The sequence below is a fragment of the Camellia sinensis genome, chromosome 4, assembly GCF_055761805.1.
Source record: "Camellia sinensis isolate YWXY chromosome 4, ASM5576180v1, whole genome shotgun sequence".
NCBI classification, from domain to species: Eukaryota; Viridiplantae; Streptophyta; class Magnoliopsida; order Ericales; family Theaceae; genus Camellia; species Camellia sinensis.
Window position 1 is genome coordinate 186385090 of NC_138964.1, and position 25097 is coordinate 186410186.

General features: G+C 36.7%; 1 protein-coding gene across 1 annotated transcript; it reads right to left on the reverse strand.

The window, feature by feature from the left end:
- Positions 1-2539: 2539 nt before the first annotated feature.
- Positions 2540-23428, reverse strand: LOC114264835 (agamous-like MADS-box protein TM6). Its single transcript, XM_028205554.2, has 7 exons — positions 23114-23428; positions 22962-23028; positions 22793-22854; positions 22537-22636; positions 6236-6277; positions 6080-6124; positions 2540-2951 (listed from the first exon to the last, which is right to left on the reverse strand). The coding sequence occupies exons 1-7, from the start codon at positions 23299-23301 to the stop codon at positions 2760-2762; spliced, it is 696 nt and encodes a 231-aa protein (XP_028061355.1). The 5' UTR covers positions 23302-23428; the 3' UTR covers positions 2540-2759.
- Between the last annotated feature and the right edge of the window lie 1669 nt (positions 23429-25097).

A 25097-nucleotide genomic window follows, 5' to 3' on the forward strand; every position in this document is an offset into this window, starting at 1 on the left:
AACATAAAGCTAAAGCACTAACAGTCGTTTTGGCAATTTTTATATTGTTCTGTACTCAAAACGACGTCGTTTTGGCCATTTAAGTCACTTTTGAGCCACAAAATTTGAGTTACGTAGCATTGTTGGATGCCATTTATGCCTCAGCTACATTATTTTTATTTTTTATTTGTTGGTACTGTGTTCGACTGGTTTGTCTTTTAATTTTTTTATTTTAAATTTTTTTTGGATAAGCTCTGTACCTGAAAAGCTACTAGTTCTGTTGTTATCGAATGTGACCACATTGTACAAGTTTGGAACCTTATGGGGAACAACTAGTGGGTTAGGAAAGGGATTTAAAAAGTCAAGAGAGAAGAGTTTTTGTATGCATAGTCCACAGTAAATCAGATTGTGACGACTAATTTCATGGCCCTGCCATTGCTATTTTTATGATTCGATTAATTTGTTTTATAGACTTTAGTTCATAGATCTTGCGTTCAAAGATTAATAATGACCTAATAATTAGTCACATTATTTCTTATATTTGATAACCAAAAAAAAAAAAAACTTGCTCGGACATAACAAAAAAATAACTGAGGTTAAAAAATAACGCACTATACAAAGTATCATTATAGAATCAAATAAGGATGATTGAACATATAAGATTTACATAAATTGGTAAAAACTCTGCCTACATCTGGTAGAGGAAACATTTTCAGTATAAAAAATAAAACAGTACAATAATAAATTAAAGTTTAAACACCCAAACTTGAATCACTTGTATACCCGAAGAACACACCTCCCATCCGAGTTTTCGGCTTTCACATGAACATCTCGCACCACTTGTTCTCTCCTTTTCCGTTTACCCATACTTAGAAATGTACCTTTGGCTTCGTTTGGGAAGTTGATATTTTAGTAGGCTATTTTAGTTTTTAGTTATTTTAATAGGCTAAAATTTTTGTGTTTGGGAAGATGATTGGATTTTTTTGTAATTGGATGTGATGTTTGTGAGAGAAAAAGTGAAATGATTATGGGTTTGATGTGATATTTTGTCTTATTAGCTATTTTAGCCTATTTTGTCTTTTTGTAAATTTTAGCCTAAACTAGGCTATTTTTTTTCTTGCCAAACACCCCATAACAAGGGTATGTGGAATGTGAAACACTTACATACATGGACAAAAATAAATGTGCACAATTATCTAATAACCTCCTATGAGATTCAAAAAATTATCTTATATGAATTGTTGAAGAGATCCAACGAAAATATGAGTTTTGCCAGTAGATTTGCAAAGATAAACATGATTGACACCACCCAACCGAGGTTGCCGGCCGGGATACTCCAATGATAAAAATAGAATTCTTGATTCAAAGAGAATAGATGAAGAACTTGTAAAATGTGTGTGTTGTAGAGATGTGACATATCTTTTTCTATGAGATGCTCTTCTTTTGTAAAGATGAGTTTGATTACCTTGGACATTTACTTGATGGGCTTTCTTACTTGGGTTGGGCTCATTTTTAGAACTTGTTGGTTTACCCCAATAAGCTAAAAGATTTTGAATTACCACACTTAGCATCTTTACACCACAATCTCATTAGAACATGAAGCAACTAACTATATTCGAAATAACTACATTAGGAATTTGAACCATCCCAACAAAAACAGATGAGAAGTATTAGTATAAATATAAGTCGTTTTTATTGTTTTTCTTTGGGCAAAAAAATAGGATAAATCATGTTAAAATTATCAGATCACAAAGGTGGAGCATATGGTAGGTCCACCAAATCGGACTGCATGATCCAATCCACAACTGTTAACTAGAGAGAAACTCTACTCATTTGAGAACCCCTTCAATATTGGATCAAGCATAACATAAAAGACAAATCTAAAAACCTGAATGGTACCTTTGGGTAGATTAGCTTTGCATCTATCTCTTTGCAAATTTGGAAATCCAAAAATAGAAAAAAAGAAAAAAAAAATTATGACAGTAAGTTAAATGCACAAGGATGCTGTGAGATATATGCTATAGCCAAATCTATGACTTTTCAAATTTTACTGGGTATTTCAACCTCTCAAAAGCATTCACATCTTGTTAAATGGACTTTTTCCTAGCAAAATAAAGCTCAACACGGATAGAAGTTCAAAAGGTGACTGCGGAAGAGCTTCGTTTTTGGTGGCTTGTTTAGATACGAGAGAGGAAAGTGGGTACGAGGTTACTACAGGAAGCTAGAGAAAGTAACTGCTATTGAGGTTCAGTTTTGGTCATCTACAAAGGCTTGACAATCATGGTGAAAAAACAAAAACAAAAAAACCAGGTACAAGCTCTGAACTGACTTCATTCTCAAAATTTAACCAACCTAGTTATAAAATGTCAAAAACTGCTAAATTCTTTTGCCAAATTGAAAGGAAAGAAAAAAAAAGGAGTTTAAATTGCATCGATCAAATGGATCAAACCAAGGTGCAGCACCTTCTAATAATTGTTAGGACAAGAAGACAACTGATTCCAACTTTAAAAACACATTGAAGAATTTAATTTTCTTTTTTTTTTTTTTTAAAGTAAGATAATAACATCAAAATCACTTTTCTATGAAGATATATATAAGCAACATGTTATGTTACACACCATCACAAGAGACACATCCTTACACAAATCACCAAAAGCTGTTCTGGTGTTTAGGTTGTAACACTTATAAGAATAAAACTAGTAGAGATGTATACACACAATAGAGGGAGTCTATTACTTCACTTCAATTTCAATTAAATTCACCATGACCAGCAGCTACACTCAAGCAAGACGCAGATCGTGAGACCCAAACCCTCCTGGTACTCCTCCACCACCACCATGGTGAAGGTTAGGGTGGCTTGGTTGCAGCCGGAATGCATATAGGTTTGAGACCCCATTTGACAAAGCAGCTGCGGAGTCATAGTCTCCGTCGTTGTCCACTAACCCATACTGTGGATCTTCACATTTGGCCTCCTACATTACATACATCAAATTCTATAGTAGCCCATAATTACAGAATCAAAATCTCTAACTTTAATACACTAAAGAACTATTAATGAATTAGAAAAATTAAAAGAAGAAGACTATTAATGAATCAGAAATATTAAAAGAAGCAGAAGAAGAAGAAGATAAAACTAACTAATGTTCCTAAAATTATGTGCTGTGATACTTGGGTTAGGCCTATCCCAGGCCTATTTCAACTATTGGAACCATTCAATTTATAGAACCTATCATGCATATTATTTATGTAAGAGATTAAGTTGATCAGACGCTGATAACTATAATCATGGCCTAATTATTATAAAACAATAATTTTTAATTATTATCAAAAGTATGCTTGCCGTTTATGCTTTTAAAAACAAATGTGATCTGTCATATAGTTTTGAATATCTAATTAACCTAAATTTTTTCATAAACAATCTTCTGAAAGAGGCTCGCAATGGATTCCCACAAGCTTTATAGCAGCAGGAACCCTCTTGCTAGTTTGGGTACATGTTATACCTTGGGTACAACAGGCCCTGCTGCACCCATGAATGGGGTTTGTTTAAATTGTAAAATTCGCCAAACAAGTAATTCATACAAAAATTAAAGGGTAAATTATAATTTAACCCCATGTGGCTTATCTCAAAAACACGGAACCCCCTTATAGTTTCATTTATAACACTTAAACTCCTAGACTTTATATCATGTTGTAGTTTTTGACAGGCGTAACAGAAATATACAAAACGACGTCGTTTTGTGTATCGCCTGATAAAAAATAAAATCAAAAAAAGGAAAAACAAGAAAGGAAGAGAGAGAAAGTTCGAATTTGACATTAAAATCAGATCAAGAGCAAGCACAAGCATGGCACAGCAGACATGCAAATAATGGTTAAGGTAGCAACATTCTTCATCATCATCATCCCCTCACAGTTCCTCGAAACTCTGACGTAGTTGAAGTGAAGGAAGCTCGGGTCTGGAGTGAGGTCGAGAAGCCTACTCTCATGAGGCGGAGAGTTTAGAGAGAGAAAGATATATGTGTTGATCATTACCATCAAACCAGCGAGCAAAACAACTGATGTGTTGTGTCCATCTATGTTTGTTTTGTTTTCAGCTTCAAAACTGCCCCTTGCCCATGCACACCGAGACCCACCATCTCTCTAAACATTTTCTCTAAACAAAATATATCTTTTACCACCTCACTCTCAACACCACTCCAGCCCACAGAGAGAGAGAGAGTGTGTTGTGTTTTCTCCTCACTTCATGGCTTTGAAACTCTCTATCTCAGAAATGGGTTCGTTGGTTGGTTTTTCTTGTCAGCCAGTGGGTAGAGAGAGCAAGTGTATGCGTGTATCTGTCTGTGACAGGAGAGAGAGTGAGGGATTGGTTTGGTGTTGCTGTGTGTGTGTGTGTGTGTGAGTCTCTCACTTGTTCTCTACCCGTCACATGGCCTTGTGCTGGGAGGAGGAAAATGAGTATCTGTGGTGGTGTGAGTGTTTCTTCTTCCCCACTCCACCCCCACTGCCGAGAGAGAGAGTATGTGTGTTCTGTGTGTGTATGCTGTGTGCCCTCTCTGTTTGGGTCCAAGAAGAGAGCGTAGAGAAGATAGATTGAGAGATTGAGCTTGTCCACTCATGTTGAAGCTCCAACCTTGTATATAATGACAGCTTGCTAGCAGACCTATTGAAGCAGAGAAGCCTACATACATGGTGTCTTCAAAAATCAAAGACAGATCGATCTGAAATGTCAAAATTGAAGAACTGAGTTTTGTCGAAGAGAGTGAAAGCGAGACATTCAATTCGTTTTTGGCAGAATCGTAGTCGATCCATCCCTGAATCATGTTCCCACTCTTGAGATTGATTGATTGCATTGTTGAATTGCCTTGTACATAATACCCAACGCTCACCGAATCATTAGAGATCATGCCATTGATATCGATGCCGAGGTTGGAGGAAACCATTGTTGTGGATCTTTGCAACACCGTTTAGGCTTATGTTGTTGTTGTTGTTGTTGGTAAAACCCTTGAAGCCATTGTAGACAAGCCATTGTTGAGCTGAGAAAGAACTGGGTTTGGTTGCAATCTCTCTCTCTCTAACTTTCACTCTCACTCTCTTTCTCTCTTCCTTTCTTGTTTTTTCTTTTTTTTATTTTATTTTTTATCAGGCGGTACACAAAACTACATCGTTTTATGCACTTCTGTTACGTCCGTAAAAAATTACAACATAGTATAAAGTCTAGGGGTTTAAGTGTTACAAATGAAATTATAAGGGGGTTCCATGTTTTTGGGGTAAACCACAGGTGGTTAAATTATAATTTACCCAAAATTAAACTATATGCATATTGATAGCTATATGATCAGATCATATTTGTTTTAAAAAAAATTAGAAAGTTTATTTTCAAAATCACATTTATTATTCATTTTTTAAAAACAAATGTGATAGGATCACGTGCTTGCCGATGTTCAATTAATCTACTTCCTTACTTGAATGATTTGTTTAGCACATTTTAAATGATGAACCGTTCATATAATCTTGATGTTCTCGAAATAAGCCCACCCAAGAGAGGCAACTAGGCCTACTGTGCCTTGGGCATAAGTACCCCAACTCTCATTTTAGTCAATACATAGAATTTATAAGAAAAAAAATACTTAGAAAACTTATTGACTGATTCAGATTCATTCAAGGTGTGAATTTTACTTGAATATGGACTTACCTTATCTTTCTAAGTATATCTTTGTGCATAAGTTCTATGAATATATTTTTACTGTTTTGAAAATTTAAGATTCAACTTTATCAGTTAAATTTTCAATTTGAGCCAAATTAATCCAATTTCAAACATTTGTCTAAATAGGTAACAAAATAATAGTAATACGATTCATCTATGATCCCTAAAAGATGGGTTCCTTGTCACTGTAGCTCTCGAAGTCTGAATATCATAGGTGTATTTTATAATCCATTAATGATTTAAAATGTCCATTTGAATTTTATTTAATTTGAATCAACTTGAATATTTAAAGGACAAAATTATAATTAGAGGATGAAAGTGGCATGAACTTAATTTAGGAAGCATAAATGTATTTTATCTGGAAAACAAATTAACAGCTTTTAGGTTCAAGATACTTACATAGTCCAATAGGAGGTTTCCATGCCTTTCTTCCAGGTTCCTTACCTGCAACAACAGTGAATGATCCAAATCCAAAAACAATTTTGAAATGGGAACAACAAAAAAGTGCTAGAAACAATTGCATGTTCTAAAATTACTATTAGATGATGCACTAACCTTCTTCCTGTAAGTCTCTGTCTGAGTTTTCAACACATGGTACTGTTACAAAATTCATGAAGCTTTGGATAGTTAGCTAAATTGATTTATAATGATCATCAATTTTAGTAAGTCTGTAGTTTTTGCATCAGACTGCTTGATTAGTCTATCATTAACCTTGTTCAAAGATGCAAAAGAAAAAGTAACAAGAATTTTCTTTTGTGAGATTGGGGGATTGAAGATGTAAGAGGCGCAGATACAAATATGACGAGATATGGACAATGTTGACACGATTATCTAACAACAAATAAATCTATTTCATAAATATAACATAAAAAAAAAAAGTAGTACAAATATATTAATGTTTTATTATGTCAAAGAATGCAAAATCATTTTCCACATCATACATTATGGAAATCAAATATTGTAAACTATAAGTAATCATAATACAAATTAAAAGCTTTAGCTTTAGAATTCCTAAATTTAAAAGGTCAACGGAAAAGAAAAAAATTAGTAAGTGTAAATCCACAATGTTTTTATTTAACATTAGAATATGAGTTAATTTTTGTTTCTTTTAATGAATTTCATGCATATCTAAGTAATAGACATGTGTTTTTTACGCGCATCTGAAACTTGTTTTACTTTTTTTTTTCTAGTGTGTCCAACACGTGCTAGATGTGTTCAATGAGTGTTCATGTCTAGCACGTATCCCAACATGAACACAACATATCAATAGGAATGATTAACGTTCTACATGTTTGGATTATATTTAAGAAGACAATCAGAAGTTTAATATTCTACATGCCTCGAATTCACACAAACCAAATAGTCTTCTAAAACTTTAAGCAAAAAGATGAACTAGAGGCAATTTTTTAATCCTTACCCATCACCAAGGCCACAAGATAACCAATGTTAACAATGTAAACCCCATTTTTGCTGTAATGCCAGACCAATCTGTTGCTCTGGGGCTCAAAGGGATTGCATAGATCATTTCTTTCTCAAAACAGAAACAACCATTGATCCATGTGATATTCCCATTCAAACAACTCTTATCCCAATCAATTAGAGCAACATATGTAGCACCCTCCAAGCTAGAGATACTCAGATTGATTACTTGAAATAATGAAAGATTCGGAAGCCATACATATCCCTAGATCTGAATATTGTTACCACTGCCCAATCTCCATTCCAAACCCGCAAGCAAAATCGCACCCTTTCAATAATCTCCTCCAAGTATACAATGAGTTTGATCCAATATCAACATTACAATAATTGGAGTTTGAGAAATACCTTGCGTTCAAAACTTGAGCACACAAGGATTGTGGTTGAGTTAAGTTTTTTTTTTTTTGATCGGCAAAACAAATCTTTATTGATGGGATTATACGAATTATGAATGAGTACATCAATAAAGAGGAGCTTGGCCAGTTGGTGAGAAACTAACAACAAAAAAGGAAGAAAAACCATAAAAAACACAAGCCTTTCACATGAACCAACAGCAACAGAGCAAAAATGGCTGTGGAACCATGTACAGATAGATAGCAGAGATAAGCCATGAGCTGCACTTCACATTATCCTCTAGCACTGCAAAATTAGTAGAACAGATAGATAGCAGAGATAAACCATGAGCTGCACTGCAGCCCTTCAAATCATTTTACACAACCATTACCTCTCATCAGCCAAGTAAACAGATCTAGGGCGGAGACAAATCAAATAGAAATCAGCACAAACTAGTGCACTGCAGATAGCAACAGATAGCAGAGAAGAACCATGACCTGCACTGTAGCCCTTCAATTCATTCTACACACCTATGAACTCCCATAAACACCCCTAGTTCCTGCACTTCTACAGCTGATAGTATCTGCATTACCTTCAACCTCCATGACTTTTGGATCAGGTATTTACCCATTTTGAATCTACACATCATCAACCAAGAATAAAGTGGCTTCTTCACAGGCTAGCAAAAACAGAGATGCCCTGACTAAACCCATAAAAACTCCACCCAGCTCAGTACAACAAAGCACCTCCAAAGCACATTCTGATATGCCCTAAATTACAGATGAAATCATTGGTTGAGAAATGGAACGCTTTCAGATATCGAATCAACCAAAGAGCAATCCTAGTCTTAACCAATTCACACAACTCCATCAAATTTGGGTTAGCTGCCTTAAACATACATTAATTCCTAAGTTTCCAAATTGACCACAGCACAGACAGTGGGATAGCACTCCAAATCTTTCTTTCCAGCCTCTTCATCCTTTCTCCATTCCATCATAGCAACAACTGATCCACCGAGCCTGGTAATGCCCCTTGAGACCCCCACCAATTCAATAAATTAGTTCAGACCCTCCACACAAATGGACAACAGATCAAAACATGGTTCACTGACTCACAATCAGCCTTGCAAAACATAAACAGATCAGCCCCATTACCAGACAGAACACCAATTCTTTGTAAAAACTCCAGTCTTAATTCTATTTTTCCAAGCTAACCACCCAAATACTTGAACTTTAGAGGGGACAAAATTAAGCCACACTAACTTAGTAATTGGAAGAGTTGAGCTACTATTACAGGCAACAAAACTATACAAAGAGGCTACAGAAAACTGACTTAAAGATGATGCTGTCCAGACAGGCCTATCCACTTGATCAGCCCTCACTGTAGGTCCTGCTTCCAATTTATTCGATAGATTTTGAAGCCCCACCTCCTTTCACTCATACAACATTCTTCTGAATGAAAGATTCCAACCTCCTAGAGACTCTTTCCTATCATAGATAACCCTCAGATCAACACTTTTCTCTAGGGACAGTCTCTATAGACTTGGGAACTCATCTTTCAGACAAAGATGCTGACACCATCTGTCATCCCAAAAACTAATCCTTCTACCATCCCTAACTATCAACTGAAAATTGTTCACAAAAACTTCTTAGAAATTGTTTCTATGTTCATCAAAAACTGTAATGCCTTTCCACATATTTGACTGATTATTCCCAGGCATAGAGAAAGGCAGCCAGCTTGCATTCTTTAACTTATACCTGCTGCACATAACTCTTTTCCACAAAGCTTCACTCTCACACCCAAACCTCCACCACCATTTTAGTAATAAGCAAAGGTTGACCTCTCTCACCCTCCTAATGCTTAACCCTCATTGTTTCACACTTTTGCACAGCTCCCCCTATCTAACCATATGGATTTTCTTCTTAATTTTCGATCCTCCCCACAAAAATGTAGCTTGGAGCCTCTCAACTTCCTTGGCAACCCCTTCAGGCATTCTGAAAAGTGACAAGTAGTTCACTGGTAGTGAAGATAGGACAACTTTAACAAGTGTTAATCTCCCAGCAAAAGACAACAACTTCCTTTTCCACCCAGCCAGCCGACATCAAATTTTATCCAAGATAGGCTTCCATGTAGATTTCTTCTTTGGATTAGCCCCTAGAGGTAACCCAAGGTAGCTGATTGGTAGTGCCTTTACTTTGCAATTCAAAATTGAGGCAAAAGCAGCCATGTTTTCATCTGGAACCCCCACACCACACACAACACTCTAATGGTAGTTAATTCACAGCCCAGATAGAACCTCAAAGCATCTAAGCATCCTTTTCAAGTTCCTCACCTCATCAACCTTTGTTGCACAGAATAGCAAAGAGTCATCCGTAAACTGAAGATGAGATAATATGACACCATTTGATCCAACTTTCACTCCTTGGACCAAGCCCAGAGCTTGAGCTCTGGACAATAAAATATGTAGCCCTTCTGCAACTAAATTAAATAGGAAAGGGGACATAGGGTCACTTTGTCTTAAACCCTTTTGCGGACTGAACTCTTCAGTTGAAGACCCATTAACAAGCACTGATATTGTAGTAGATGTTATACATTCCTTGATCCAACTGATCCATTTATTTCCAAACCCAAATTGAGACATCACCAATTAATGGAATCATATGCCTTCTCAAAGTCTAGCTTAATAATTAGTCCTTTCTTCTTTGCCTTCTTCCACCCATCTACCACCTCATTTGCAATTAACACACCATCTAAAATGTTCCTCCCACTTAGAAATGCTGTCTGGGTTTCACTAATTATGTGTGGCATCACTTCTTTCAATCTATGAGATAGTAACTTTGCTATGTTGACCCCACCAAGCTTATAGGCCTATAATCAGTTAGCCTTTTAAGATTCTCTTTCTTTGGTATAAGGGTTATAAAGTAGCTATTGAAACCCTTAACCAACCTTCCATTCTTATGGAATTCATTCAAAAAGTTTATCACATCACACCTTATCACTTTCCAGAATTTTTGAAAACATCCCATATTAAAACCATTTGGCCCTGGTGCTTTGGTCCCATTACAAGACATCACTGCATCTTTAATCTAAGCCTCTAAAAACATTGCCTCAAATTTGTCAAAACCACAACTTCCTTGTACTAAGTTGAAACTCCCTCCCACTACAAGAAAAAACACTTTTGGCGACCACCTATTTTTTTTGGTCGCAAACAGTCCACTTTTTGCGACTAAAATTTAACTTTTGGCGAGCACATTTTTTTGGTTGCAGAAAATCACCTTTTGGTGACCAAAAAAAAAGTTGGTAACGAAAAGTATACCTATTGGCGACCAAAGGCTTTTTTAGTCGTGGAAGATCACCTTTTGGCGACCAAAAAAAAAGTTGGTCACAAAAAGTATACCCTTTGGCAACCAAAAAAAAAAAGTTGGTCGCAGAAAGTATACTAATGGCAATCAAAGGCTTTTTTGATCGCAGAAGATTACCTTTTGGCGACCAAAAAAAAAGTTGATCGCGGAAAGTATACTATTGGCAACCAAAGGCTTTTTTCGTCGCAGAAGATCACCTTTTGACGACCAAAAAAAAAAAATTGGCCGCGGAAAGTATACTATTGGCGACCAAAGGCTCTTTTGGTCGCGGAAGATTACCACTACAAGAAAAAATACTTTTGGCAACCACCTATTTTTTTTTGTCGCAAATAGTCCACTTTCTGCGACTAAAATCTAACTTTTGGCGACCACAATTTTTTGGTCACGAAAAATCACCTTTTGGCGACCAAAAAAAAGTTAGTCGCGGAAAGTATACCTATTGGCGACCAAAGGCTTTTTTGGTCGCAGAAGATCACCTTTTGGCGACCAAAAAAATGTTGGTCGCGGAAAGTATACCCTTTGGTGACCAAAGGCTTTTTTGGTTGCGGAAAGTATACCTTTTGGTGACCAAAAAAATGTTTGTCGCGGAAAGTATACCCTTTGGCGACCAAAAAAAAAGTTGGTCGCGGAAAGTATACCTATTGGCGACCAAGGGCTTTTTTGGCCGCGGAAGATTACCATTTGTCAACCAAAGAAAAAAGTTGGTCGCGGAAAGTATACTATTGGCGACCAAAGGCTTTTTTGGTCGCGGAAGATTACCCTTTGGCGACCAAAGAAAAAAGTTGGTCGCGGAAAGTATACTATTGGCGACCAAAGGCTTTTTTGGTCGCGGAAGATTACCCTTTGGCGACCAAAAAAAAAATTTGGTCGCAGAAAGTTATGGCGGGATAATTTTTTTAAAAAATGGATACTACTGTAATTATATGCTATTTTTCTGTTTAGACATTAAAAGTTTTATAAAATAATATATAACCCAATTTTTATGGGTTATATATTTTCTCTACCAAATATGAACAAGAAACATGTTATTGGCAGAGTGGATTGGGTGCATGGTGACTCCTTGGTCAGGAGTTCAAGTATTAGGCAGCGCAAAAGAATTAATTTTTTTGGGTTAAGGCGCTGACTTTTGGCGACCAACTTATCTTTGGTCGCTAAAAGTTTCCTATTGGCTAATATGAATTGAACTTTTCGCGACCAAAAAAATTGGTCGCCAATGGTCACTTTTTTTGGTCGCTAAAAGTTTCCTTTTGGCTAATATGAATTGGACTTTCTGCGACCAAAAAAGTTGGTCGCGAATGGTCACTTTTAACAACCAAAGGCTTTTTTGATCGCAGAAAACTATCTGTCACGAGGCTTTAGCGACCAACTCGCGACCAACGTATTTTGGTCGCGAAAAGGCTTTAGCGACCAAATATGGTACTTTTCGCGATCAAACATGTTCGTCACGGAAAGTGTTTTTTCTTGTAGTGTACCATTTGGCGACAAAAAAAAAAAGTTGGTCGCGGAAAGTTATGACGGGATAAATTTTTAAAAAAATGATACTATTGTAATTACATGCTATTTTTCTGTTTAGGCATTAAAAGTTTTATAAAATAATATATAACTCAATTTTTATGGGTTATATATATTTTTTGCCAAATATGAACAAGAAACATGTTATTGGTAGAGTGGATTGGGTGCATGGTGACTCCTTGGTTAAGAGTTCAAGTCCCAAGCAGCACAAAAGAATTATTTTTTTTGGGTCAAGGCGCTGACTTTTGGCGACCAACTTATCTTTGGTCGCTAAAAGTTTACTTTTGGATAATATGAATTGGACTTTCCGCGACAAAAAAAATTGGTCGCGAATGGTCACTTTTAGCGACCAAAGGCTTTTTTGGTTGCAGAAAACTATCTGTGACGAGGCTTTAGCGACCAACTCGCGACCAACATATTTTGGTCGCGAAAAGGTTTTAGTGACCAAATATGGTACTTTTCGCGACCAAAATGTTGGTCACGGAAAGTGTTTTTTCTTGTAGTGTCCTAACTGTGGCCTTCCTCCCTATTCTTCATTAAAATGACTCTTGAAATATTCAAACACTTTTCTCTTCACTTGAGTAGGTTCCTCATATACCACCTCTGTGATAACCCTATTTTGTATTATGCTAATTGGTCCTTATTATAAATATGATTATGTGTTTGATATGATTTTGTGTGCCATTTATGTGAAAATATGTGGTTTTGAATGTCTATCTGTTCACCGTAGGAATATCTGTTTGATTATCTACTTTGGAATTTAAATTGAAGGCCTTATTGGCCACAAAACTCGAAATTGATTACGCCATTGTGATTAGCGTAATTTTTAGAGCCTACGGTGAAATTTAATTGAAAATTAATTCGGATCGAATTAAATAGATTAAATTAATGATATAGTGTCCAATTATTTAATATTTATAAGTGTGATTAGTGGGACTTATATCAAATAGGCACTACACACTCAATTCCTCTCTTTTGTTACATTTTGGCTGATTTTGGCTCTCTAGAATGGGAGAGAACTGAATTTGAGAGAGAGAGTGTGGGAAATTGAAGGTTTGCTCAAGAAGCTTGAATAAATTGAAGATTAACTCAAGATTTGATCATAAATTGGGAAGATTAAGGCTCCTAGGTGAGTAATCAACTCTTGACTCATGAATTTTAGTTTGTAAATTGTAGATTCCAAGTTGAATGATGATAAGGAACATGAGTTAAGTTGGTTTTGTTGAATTGGAAGCCAATATGTACATGCATGTAAGAAATTGCTTTGAATTCCCATATTTGAGCACAATGTGTATGATCCATGTTGAATTTTTGGTTTTAGTCCATGTATTTGATCATCCCTTCACCAATTAAGTTGAGAATAATGAGTATCTCCCACATGCATATGCAAATCATGGAGATGTGAGTTTGAATGTTTGAATTTAATGTGTGGGTGATGAGTTTGGGTCAATTTGAGACATGCATGTAAGTAATTCAAGGAATTGAGCTTCATTGTGTTGTAGTTTGGTGTTTGTACCATGTCAGTACATGTTTATATGAAGTTTAAGCCATTATATGCAAGAAATGTTGGTTGGAATGTTGAATTTGAGCTCAAGAACCATTATGAAAAACCTAGAATTTTTGATGTACGCTTGAGCGGGGGAAACGCCGCTCGAGCGGGAAAAACGGGCTCCCAGCATTTGTGTAGACATGGACGTCCGCTAGAACGGGGAAGTTCACGCTCAAGCGGGGAGCCATGTAGTGAGGCCTTCCTCTCGAGCGCTAGAATTCGCGATCGAGCGTAAATATGGCATAAACTTTTGCAAGCCTCAAGGGTCCACTCGAGCAGGGAAGTCCACGCTCGAGCGGGGACCCTGTTTCTGAAAATTTTGAAAGTGCGTTCTGTGTTTCGCTTTCCATTCTCTTTCACTTGCAAGCACTCTTAGGCATGCATTGAACATTGTAAATGAGATAAGAAGATAAAAATGAAGCCTAAAGAGGAGTATGTGAATTAAAGAACGGATTGAATCGGTTGTGACCCATATGTGTTATGTGATGTGTAGGGTCAAGCTCCAAGGCAAATCAACCGGCCGATCACTATGAGTAATATCTTAACAAAGATATCTGAAATATGTTATTGTCCAATTGCTTACTCCTATGTAAGTTTTATAAGTTCGTTGACTCGATTGGTGGACAATGTTTGATATGAACGAATGAATGGGCCAGAGGCCAGTATGATCTGAATGATAGAATGAATGGGTCCAAGGCCAGTTTGACATGAATGAATGAATGGGCCAGAGGCCAGTATAATCTGAATGATAGAATGAATGGGTCAAAGGCGAGTTTGACATGATAGAATGAATGGGCCAAAGGCCAGTTTGACACGAACGAATGAATGGGCCAGAGGCCAGTATGATCTGAATGATAGAATGAATGGGCCAAAGGCCAGTTTGACATGATAGAATGAATGGGCCAAATGCCAATTTGACATGAATGAATGAATGGGCCAGAGGCCAATATGATCTGAATGATAGAATGAATGGGCCAAAGGCTAGTTTGACACGGTAGAATGAATGGGCCAAAGGCCAGTTTGACATGAAAGTATGAATGGGCCGAAGGCCGATTTGACATGAAAGTATGAATTGGGCCAAAGACCAGTTTGACAGGAATGAAAGATAAGTGGGCCAGAGGCCGTATGACATGAATGAATTGGGCCCGAGGCCATATAATGTGTTTGGAATCGCAATCATTTGTGTAACTTCTTTATTGATATTGTTCACTGGGCTTTCGCTCACGCTCATTCATGTGTTTGTAGGTGAGCCAAGAGAGGTCCCAACCCAGCCTCAGTGAAGTCCGTGTGGAACAACCAAGGTTTTGAAGAGTCAGCCCTTACGTCTCACGCACGAGACTTGTCTTCGCCCTTTTGCTATCTTGTTTTGTTTTGTCATGTCGGCGAGGACCTTGGTTTATATTTGTATATAGTTTTGATTGGCTGGCCCAGACTGAATGATCCTGTATGTATAGAGTTATTTGTATTAGTACATATTTTGATGTGAGTTATTAACATGTATATGCATGGTTTGTAATGATGTGCCACGTAAGTACAGTTCTATGGACAAAGTTTTAAATTTTGCTTTCGTTTGGCCCCTTTACTCTGATGAGTTATATTTAGTTTGATTTGAGGCCGTAGGTAATCTCAGGATTATTGGCCGGTCATGTCCTTAACCCATGGGGGCAGGTTCGGGTCGTGACAACCTCACCCTCTGAAATAGAATTTATCTCATTTCTTACTTGCCTACACTTAGGCCTCGTTTGGGAACAGGCTTTTTTGGTAACTTTTTGACTTTTTGGCTAAAATGTGATGTAAAAAAAACTTGTATGTTTGGGATGACGTTTTGACTTTTTACGAAAAGATGTGCAAAAAGTAAAGAGAAAAGGGAATCTTTGACTTTTTGGTATGAGTTGTTGGCTTTTTGATTTTTTTAGTAATTTTTTTGACTTTTTGGCTAAAAATGACAGTCGCCAAACGAGGCTTTAGTCATCACATGAAAGAATCTAGTGTTCTTGTCACCCTTCAAAGCCCAATTCATCCTTGATTTTTGGATCCACATTCTCTCCACTATCTTGCTCAACCTCCACACCTCTTCCCTAACCTCCATTCTTCTTGTTTTTTCTGCATTACCAAGCTCTTTACCCTCAGCAACAAGATCGAACTTATGCAAGTTAGCTTCTAGGTTAGTGATTATATTCCCAAACACCTCCACATTCCATTTTTTAAGACCAACTTTCAGAGTTCTTAGCTTTTGTAGAAGAATAAAGCCAGCCCAACCCACTATATTAGTCTCCTTCCAACAGCTCTCTCAGAAAGCTTTGAAGGCTTTATGAAGGAACCATACATTTTGTACCCTGAAAGGTTTGGGCGCCCAGTTTCGGCCATCCTCCTTCACTAGGAGAGGACTATGATTAGAGAGTAGTCTAGGCAAACCCCACAACTTCAAGTTAAATACCTCAAGCCACTTTGGATCTACTAATACTCTATCAATTCGACTCCACTTTTCACCTTCTCTTGAGTTACACCATGTAAACTTCCTACCACACAATGGCAAGTCAGATACTTTACAACTTTCAATGAACTCATTAAACTCCCTCATCCCCTTGTCTCTTCTAGAGCACCATTTTCTTTCACCAATGTTCCTTATTTCATTAAAATTCCCACCTAAGCACCAAGGTTTAGGAAAATCCTAATTTAATTTGACTAAGCTATTCTAGAGCTTACTTCTTAACCCCACTTCATTAGGTGCATAAACATTAACAATTGCACACTCAAAAGAATTAAAAAAGGTACCTGTGAGCAATATGAACCTCTTGCTGCTACAACACTCTGCTATCTGAAACACCCCTGGGTCCCACACACAAAGTAACCCCCCAGCTGCACCCTCAGAGTCCACAGTCATAAATTCCATGTTATCCCTAGGCCACAATGACCTTGCTTCAGCCTCCAAGATCTCAGTTCTTTTGGTTTCCTGGAACAACACCATATCTACCTTTCTTTCCTTCAAGAGCTTCTTAATCTTTCCTTTCTTTTCCTTCTTGCCCAACCCTCTTACATTCCATGTTATTAACTGCATAGTAAAATGATGATACTCCTTCGTTCCTCCCCAATTAGTAGGTACTTTATGCCCCACATGTTTCCCCCCCTCCAATTCTTTACTTATCCTTCAGCTCAAGCTCCACAATCTGATGAAGCACTTTATCCTCTTTCCCATTGTAATTTACTCCCAACACTTCCCCTATTTTCAGAGTTGCTTGGGCTTCAGTTAATATATGCCTTCCTTTATCTGACCCATTCTCAACTGAAGCTGATAGAGAGATGGTTGCTACTGCTGCTCTCCACACTACAGCTTTTGGTACTGCTTTGCTTGTTGAGGCCCCTCTATACCCATATCTTCGAAGTAGACTAAAGGGACCCTTTTTGGGATGTAAGAACCCATGTTTAGCTGAAAAACTAACCTTCTTCTTCCCCTTTTTGTTTTGTGCAGGTAGAAGACTGGGCTCCAGCTCCTGAGCTTCAGATGCACTAGGGCTGCTTTCAACTGTCCCGCTGCAACCCCACCCACCTTACTATTGCTAATCTGAACCTTAGGCCCATTTTGTGAGATTTGAATCCTTGGGCTGCTTTCAACTGACCCAGCTGCAACCCCACCCTCCTTAATATTGCTAATCTGATCCTTAGATCGATTTTGTGATTTTTGAATTTCCTTCAGCCCATATCCTTGACATAATTCTTTACTCAGGCCCAATACCACTTCTATTTGTACTCTAGGTCTATTTAGACTTGACTCATCTAGGTTTCTAACATAGCCTGGTGTTAGTGATTGATCATCCATGCTCTGCCTTGTCCCACTGATAGTTGCCTCAGACCCTACGTTATGCTTCCCCATGTCCATCATTGCCCAACATTCCTCTCTATTAGTTGGTGACCTTATATTGTTGTTCCCCATTCCCATTGCCAGCTCTACACCACTCCTTGACTCTGCAACCACCGTATCACTTCCCCAGCACCTCTCCTGCTCTACCTCCTCACTCCTCCTCCCCCCACGTGGGTTGAACCCAGTGTCCACCCCATTCCAGATGTCCAGGCCATGGTCTGAGTCATCCTCCATGTCAGCATCTCCTTCCTTGGCCCTGTTGGTCCTTGCCATGTCCTGGTTCTGTACGGCATTTGAACTACCCAGTTCCCTCATCTCTTAATTCTTTTGGCACTGGCACACCACATTCATCAGTTTTTGTATCACCACTTGTTCTTCACAAACTCTCACTGGGTATGACACACCTCGGCACTCCAAATCTATAACCTTATTAATTGGTTCCATGCATTTAGTGGATATCTTTATCTTGGCACATGTAAAAGATTTGGGTTGATTCATATCTCCCTCGCAGTACAGAAAATGGCCCATAATCCACCAATCCTCTTCACATTTGTAATATTCCAGAGATTCAACGGAATGCCATAGCAACTTAACCAAACACTCTTTTCTTGCTCTAGAACCAGTCCAGATTTGCCTTCTGAAATAATCTCGCACCATTCCATAATCAATTCCTTAATGGGCTTTAATCTCTGTACCATCTCCTCCTTAGACCTGAATGTAATCACCACCTCACGACCCCCACTTTCTCTCACCAAGACATCCTCCACTCCTATTGCTTCAATTTCTTTTTTCAGGTTGACTGTAGCATAACTCTCTTTCAAGCGAACAACTACACTCTTATACAACCACCCATTCCCTATTTCTTCCGCCTTTAGTGTAATGTTTTCACGGGCAACACATGGTTTGCCTCTTACCGCCTCTGCGTATGATCTCTAATCTGTCAAGACTAGTACCCACCTTCGTCCTTCCCCTCGTTGGCCATTTTGCCCTTTAGCTTGATGAGGACCTGGCTTTGTTGATACAACTCCCTCTAACTTCTCCTTCCCAAGATTTGCATGCTTCACTTTGATTGCCTTATCATCCATCCATAGCCCATTGGCTTTTTGCACTGCAACAGTGGCCGCCACAAGACAATCAAACCTTACAAAGCCAAACCTTGTGTTAGTTGTCCTTCTTCTTTTATACGGGATGAATACATCCTGCACCACACCAAACTTATTGAAGAGGGTGTAAAGCCTCTTCGGGCTCACTGAAGTTGGTAGATTATCCACGAATATGGTGAACACATCTCTACATCCTCCATGCCTCCGTCGTTCTTGCATACCCCTCTGCCTTACAACTGGGATCCAGCCTCCTTCCTCTTTCGCCATCTCATATGCCTTAAAAATTAAAAACTTAAACCACAAAAATTGAAGTGAAACAAACACCAAACACCAAACTTATTTAGTGTTGTGCCTAAGGGCCAGAAACAAACACCAAACACACACATACAAATGAGACACATAAGATTTACATGGTTTAGTAAGACGCCTATGTCCATGGCCAACATATTTCACTATATGGACAGTAAATTACAACAATGGAGGAGAAGACAACACTCTTTACTCAACTCACACTCTCACACTTGTTTGCAGAACACTCTGATTGCTACACTTGTGCTCATTCTCACTTCTACTTCTGAACTTTGAACCTCTTACATACACTTTGTATTTATCAAAGTTTTAAAAGGCTTTACTGAGACTCGCCTCAAGACTAAGGTAAAATGTATCAAGGTTTTGATTTTTAGGTTTTACTCCTCAAAGGCTTGTGCATAACAATTTGAGACATGCGCCTTAGATGTGTCTTGCTCGCCTTTTGCGCATAAGCATATGAGAAGTACTTATATAAAAAGGTTGCCTTGGGTTTTTGTTAAACTTAGTCTAGCAAATTGTTTAAACATAAAAAAGCAAAAAAAAAAAAAAAAAAAAAAAAAAAAAAACCCATTTTGCAATTATATTGTAAAGGAAAAATTAAGTAAATGACCAATTAATAAAAAAAAACACAATTAATTCTCAAGTGAGAAGCTCAATCACTAAAATTAAAGATATTAATTTCACTTTCAGTGAAGGTAAATTTCATTTTTTGCTGTGAAACGTTCAATACTTTAAGGAGAAAAGTATTTACACTTTTATATTTATTTATTTTTATTATTTTAAAATATTTAATTTATTCACTAAATATTAAAATTCAAAATTCCAAAAGCTTACGCCTAGTCTCATAAGGGATAAAACGTCTCCAATTACGCATTCGCCTTTAAAAACTTTGATTTTTGTATACGCAATAGGATGATCAAAATCTTCAAAACCATTAACAAGCCACCAACAATATCAATGGTAACCACTCTACACAACCACCCTACAACAGGATAGATCGGTTGAAGCCAACACCAAATCAGCAGCTGCATTCCGTATTCTCTCTTTTCTTCATTTGCAGCAATATTTGACATTTTTGAATCTAAGAATCAGAGCCAATAAACAAATTAACAACCTGCAAACTTGTTTTGCAAAGAACGCCTTATTGAAAGCTTTTAGATCCCTAAAACCTATTCCCCCATTAAACTTCCTCGTGCAAAGATTTTCCCAGCTCTTCCAATGAATTTTTTTTTGCCTCAGATCCACCCAACCAGTATCTAACTATAGGTCTGAAATGTCGTCACGTAATCCCACTATAGAACTTTGAGACAAGACATTACATACGTTGAGATGGCCAAGGCAACCTTCTTGATAAGGACCTCTCTTCTAGTATGTTAGAGAAACTTCTTTTTCCATCCTTTGATACACTTCCAAACTCGGTCTTTATGTTGTTGAAGACCTCCTTTTGCGACCTTCCCACCAAGATTGTGGCATACAACTATTTACATTTCCATTAGAGATTGGAGCCCCAAAAGGTCCCTAATCTTGTCCATAGTTTGCTGAGATTTCTTCCCACTAAAAAAGACAGTAGACCTTTTGAAATTTGATTTGTTGCCCAGAGCCCCTTTTCTTGATGGATAAAAATCTCCTTAACCATCGCAGTTTCATCCATGCTTGCATTGCAAAACACTAAGCTTAACATTAGCAATCAACAAGCGTGAAACACTAGGACTGCTTTTACAGAGTTTCAGCCACTTGATCAACCCTTCTTGCTCTACTTTCCCAAGTAAAGAAGAGAATCCCTCCGTGCAAATGAGAAATAAGCAAGAACGAACCCTTGCCTAAGTCCTCATCATGGGATAGAACTCTTCGATGAAAAGCCAATAATAAGAACTTTATAGCTGATCGAGGTCATACACTTCAGGGTGAGGTGAATCCATTGAGAATTGAAGCCCAACCTTTATATCATGAACTTAAGAAAAGACCACTCAACCTGATATAATATGCCTTATCATATCCAACTTTGAAAGTTGAAATGTATGTTTCTGGTATTAATTTTATAGCGGTTGACTTAGTTTACTGTTAGTTTCCATTTGATTCATATATAGTTCAACAAAAGATTATAGAAACTACCCAATTACTTGAGGCATTTTTTTTGTTGGGTCAATTGAAACGAGAATATTTACATTTACAAACATCAAGACAATTACGTCAAATTAGACAATCAACTATTAACAAATTTCAACAACACAAATCCACAAGGCGAACGCTAATGACCACTACCTAAAGACAAAGACAAAGATTGACGTAATTGACCTCCTGATATTTAAGTTCATTTACGAACTACCCAAGGGAATAATAATCAATCTTCGCTAAAGACAAAGATTGACCTCCTGACTTCTCAATTAAGCGTATAAAAGTGTGACCAACATAGATAATACGATCAGATAATATTTTATTCTTTTTGCGGATCAAAGAAAAATAAAAAAATAAAAAGTGTCAGTTTGATGACTAGACTTTAGAGAACTCCATTTTTTTAAAGTTCAAAAATGTAAATACAAAATTAAATTAGGAATTAGGTGTTTACACAGAATCTATGTGATTGCATTTTAGTACAATGTCATACATACAATTAATTTTTACAAGTTTAATGAATACTCAAACGGCATAGCCGACCATGGTGACAACAAAGTGTTTTCAAAATTACCGCAAAAAATAAGGGTTGAACTATTATCTAGACACCACCACATCTCACATCCTTACATGTTCTTGATACATAATAATCCATGTTTCTCTTTCTTAAACCATGTTTCTATAGTTCCTTTAGTTTTTTACACCTCTTTTTCTAACTTAATTTCATTTAAAAAAATTTGTAACTTATAAATTAAAATCAACCAGTCCCTTTTTTTTATTAACTAATCCCCGGCATCACACGTGTAACTGCTAGTATTAAATTTATCCATCAATTTGTCAAAACTTAAGCACATTCAAATTATTATCTATTCTTATGCAACCCCATTTCCGTTATAGTTAGTGTCCAAGAGAGGAACTATTTGGTAAATTATTTCCCAATCAAAAAAGAAGATATAACTCCCTTCTCCTTTCTTCTCTTTCTTGAGTTCCTTCATAATCTTTCTTTTTCTTTTCTTTCTTTTTTTTTTTTTTTGGTTTGATCGACAAAAAAAATTAACACCAGTTTCCCCTTTCCAGTGTCGAGGTGGAGCAAGGAGGATGGACAAGGGGCTGGAAATTAATTAAAGGGTTTTAAATAATAATAATAATAAAATGGAAGAGAAAAACTAAAAAATTTCGAAGAAAAAGAAGACAAATACAAAAATATAAGATCTAGACCTTGATAGAGTTGAAGCTACAACCTTTCGTTCGCGTACAATCGTCAAAGAAGCATCCATTTTTTGCTCAAGACCGCCCAGTTCCTCAATGCTCAGATCATTCAATTCCTCTCCGATTCTGTGCCTGTCAAACCATACCCTAGTTAGCTTCATCCATAAAATTCAACCAATATTTACTTGTTTGATCAAATCAATCAAAGCAGTGATCCATTTATATATAATTAAAAAAAAAAAAAGACAAAAATAATTTTTTTAAATCAAGTATTGTGGCAATTTTTACCCGATCTCTCTCCTTAGTTTATTGTTGATCTCCTTCAGTTTTTTCAAATGTTCTTGCATCCTCTATTCACATCAACATTAAAACCCAACTAAATAATTAGCAGAGCCCCAAAATTTCTCTGAAACGTTACAAACTAATTTGGATACGAGAGTGAGAGAAGTGCAAATACCTCGTAGTGCGTGCTCCATAGATCGATCCCAAGAGCCTTCTGGTACTCATCATAAATCTTTTTTGTCCTAGTTTACAACAAACAAACATTAGGGTTTTCATATATGATTGGTAAAAATCATATATTGTTGAATAGATTTGACAGGAACATACGTGATAGAGGGACTAATGTACTCATGAAACTTTCCAGTGTTAGAAAACATGATGAGTGAGACTTTGGCATCACAGAGAACAGCGAGTTCTTGAGCTTTCTTGAATATACCGTTCCTTCTCTTGGAGTAAGTGACTTGCCTATTTGTTGGGTTCTCTATCCTCTTTATCTCAATCTTTCCACGACCCATCTCTCTCTTCCTCTCTCTCTCTCTCTCTTTGCAACTCCAAAACCGCCACCGCCGCCGCCGTAGATCAGAGTAATGAAAACAAGGTTTTGTTTTCAATGAGGAAGGAGAAGAGAAGAGAGAGAAGAAAGAGGGGTGGGTGGGTGGGTGGGTTGGTTGCTATATCGGGAAAGAGAGAGAGTGAAAGTGGATCATTGAGTTACTAAAAACAAGTGTTTTGCCAATTTGATGAAAGAGTCTTTGCGTGGCTCTCTCTGTTTATTTTTACTGATAGACACTCATAACGTGTCAATGTCCACCCATTTTGATCTTGACAGGACATAACCATAGAACGAGGACGATGGCCAGTTTTCATGTTGTCATTCTCATGCAAAGTAAAGGGTATTGACGTCTCTCATCTTTCTGGGGATTTTTTGGGGAACAAAATAAAAAGTTGGTTTTTTATTTTTCACCCATTTTGAATTATATCAATTTTTATATTTTTTATTTATAAAAAGATAAAATAAATTAAAAAATTTTAAAAATTATTTTTTACTAACTTTTCAAAAAAGTTAAAAAATTATTTTTTTACTAACTTTTCAAAACACCGCCCTCTTTAATACATATCTCTTTACATTTAAAAAATTATAATCTCATTTATCAAAAAAAAAAAAAATTATAATCTCATTACAATTTGTCATTTGAATTGATGTCATATTTTAAAAAAATTTAAATAATTATCTTGTATTTTTTCTATCATTTTTTCTTCTTATCATCATGATTATATTTTATAATTTTTTATTATTAAATTCTATCTAAACATATTCTTATTGAGTAATGATATATGTTACCCAAAAGAAAACTTAAGAGGGGGTGAATTAGGTTTTTACAATTAAAAATTAATAATACCCTAATAAAAATTATAACTAACACAATAGATAAATATAATTAATGAAATAAAAATAATTAAAATAAATGTTGTAGGAACTATGTCAGTTAATGATTTTAACACAGTGATTGGAGCCCCAAGCTCAGTTGTTTGCCTGTGTCAGTGTGGATTGAAGCCCCAAGCTCAGTTGTTTGCCTTTGGTGTTAGGGGTTGCTTTGGACTGAAATTCCCCTTAGCTGGAGTTTTGTTCCTCTATTTTTTGATGTAATGTTATTTTCTGGTTTTTTCTTTTTTCTGGTTGTTTTGCTCGTTGGTTTCTCACCAACTTGGAGGTTGGAGCTTGTTTCAGCTCCAAGCTCCTCTTTATTGATGTAATTCTTGTTTAATTCATCAATAAAAACTTCGTTTGCCGATCAAAAAAAAAAAAAATTAAATAAAATAAAGAGATAAGAGAGAGAAAGGCAAACAAATTTATAGTGGTTCAGTTTCAACTCGGCCTACGTCCACTCCTCAAACTTCATTTGAGATTTTTCACTATGCTCTAGTTTCACGGGGGTGCTAGCAACCTCTTTACAAATGGAGTAATTCTCCACAGATTTTACACAAACTTTCTAAGTCAAGAACTTTAAGTATACTACATTCTTACAACGTTGAAAAGAATATGTTTTTGCTTTCACAGAAAGTTATAATAATTATCTCTCAAAGATAGATATAAAAATGAAGCTCTCGTTTTTCTGTAAACCTCACATAGGAAAGATGGGTTTAAAGTTATACGTCTCAGTGTATAATTTCTGAAAGAGGATGTAAACAAAAATTGAAGAACACTCTTCAGAGAATTTTTTCAGATAATAGATGTGAGTGATTATAGATCAAAGAATATTTTCTGATTTTTTGTGACTTGTTTACATTAGAGGCTTTGGTATCTATATTG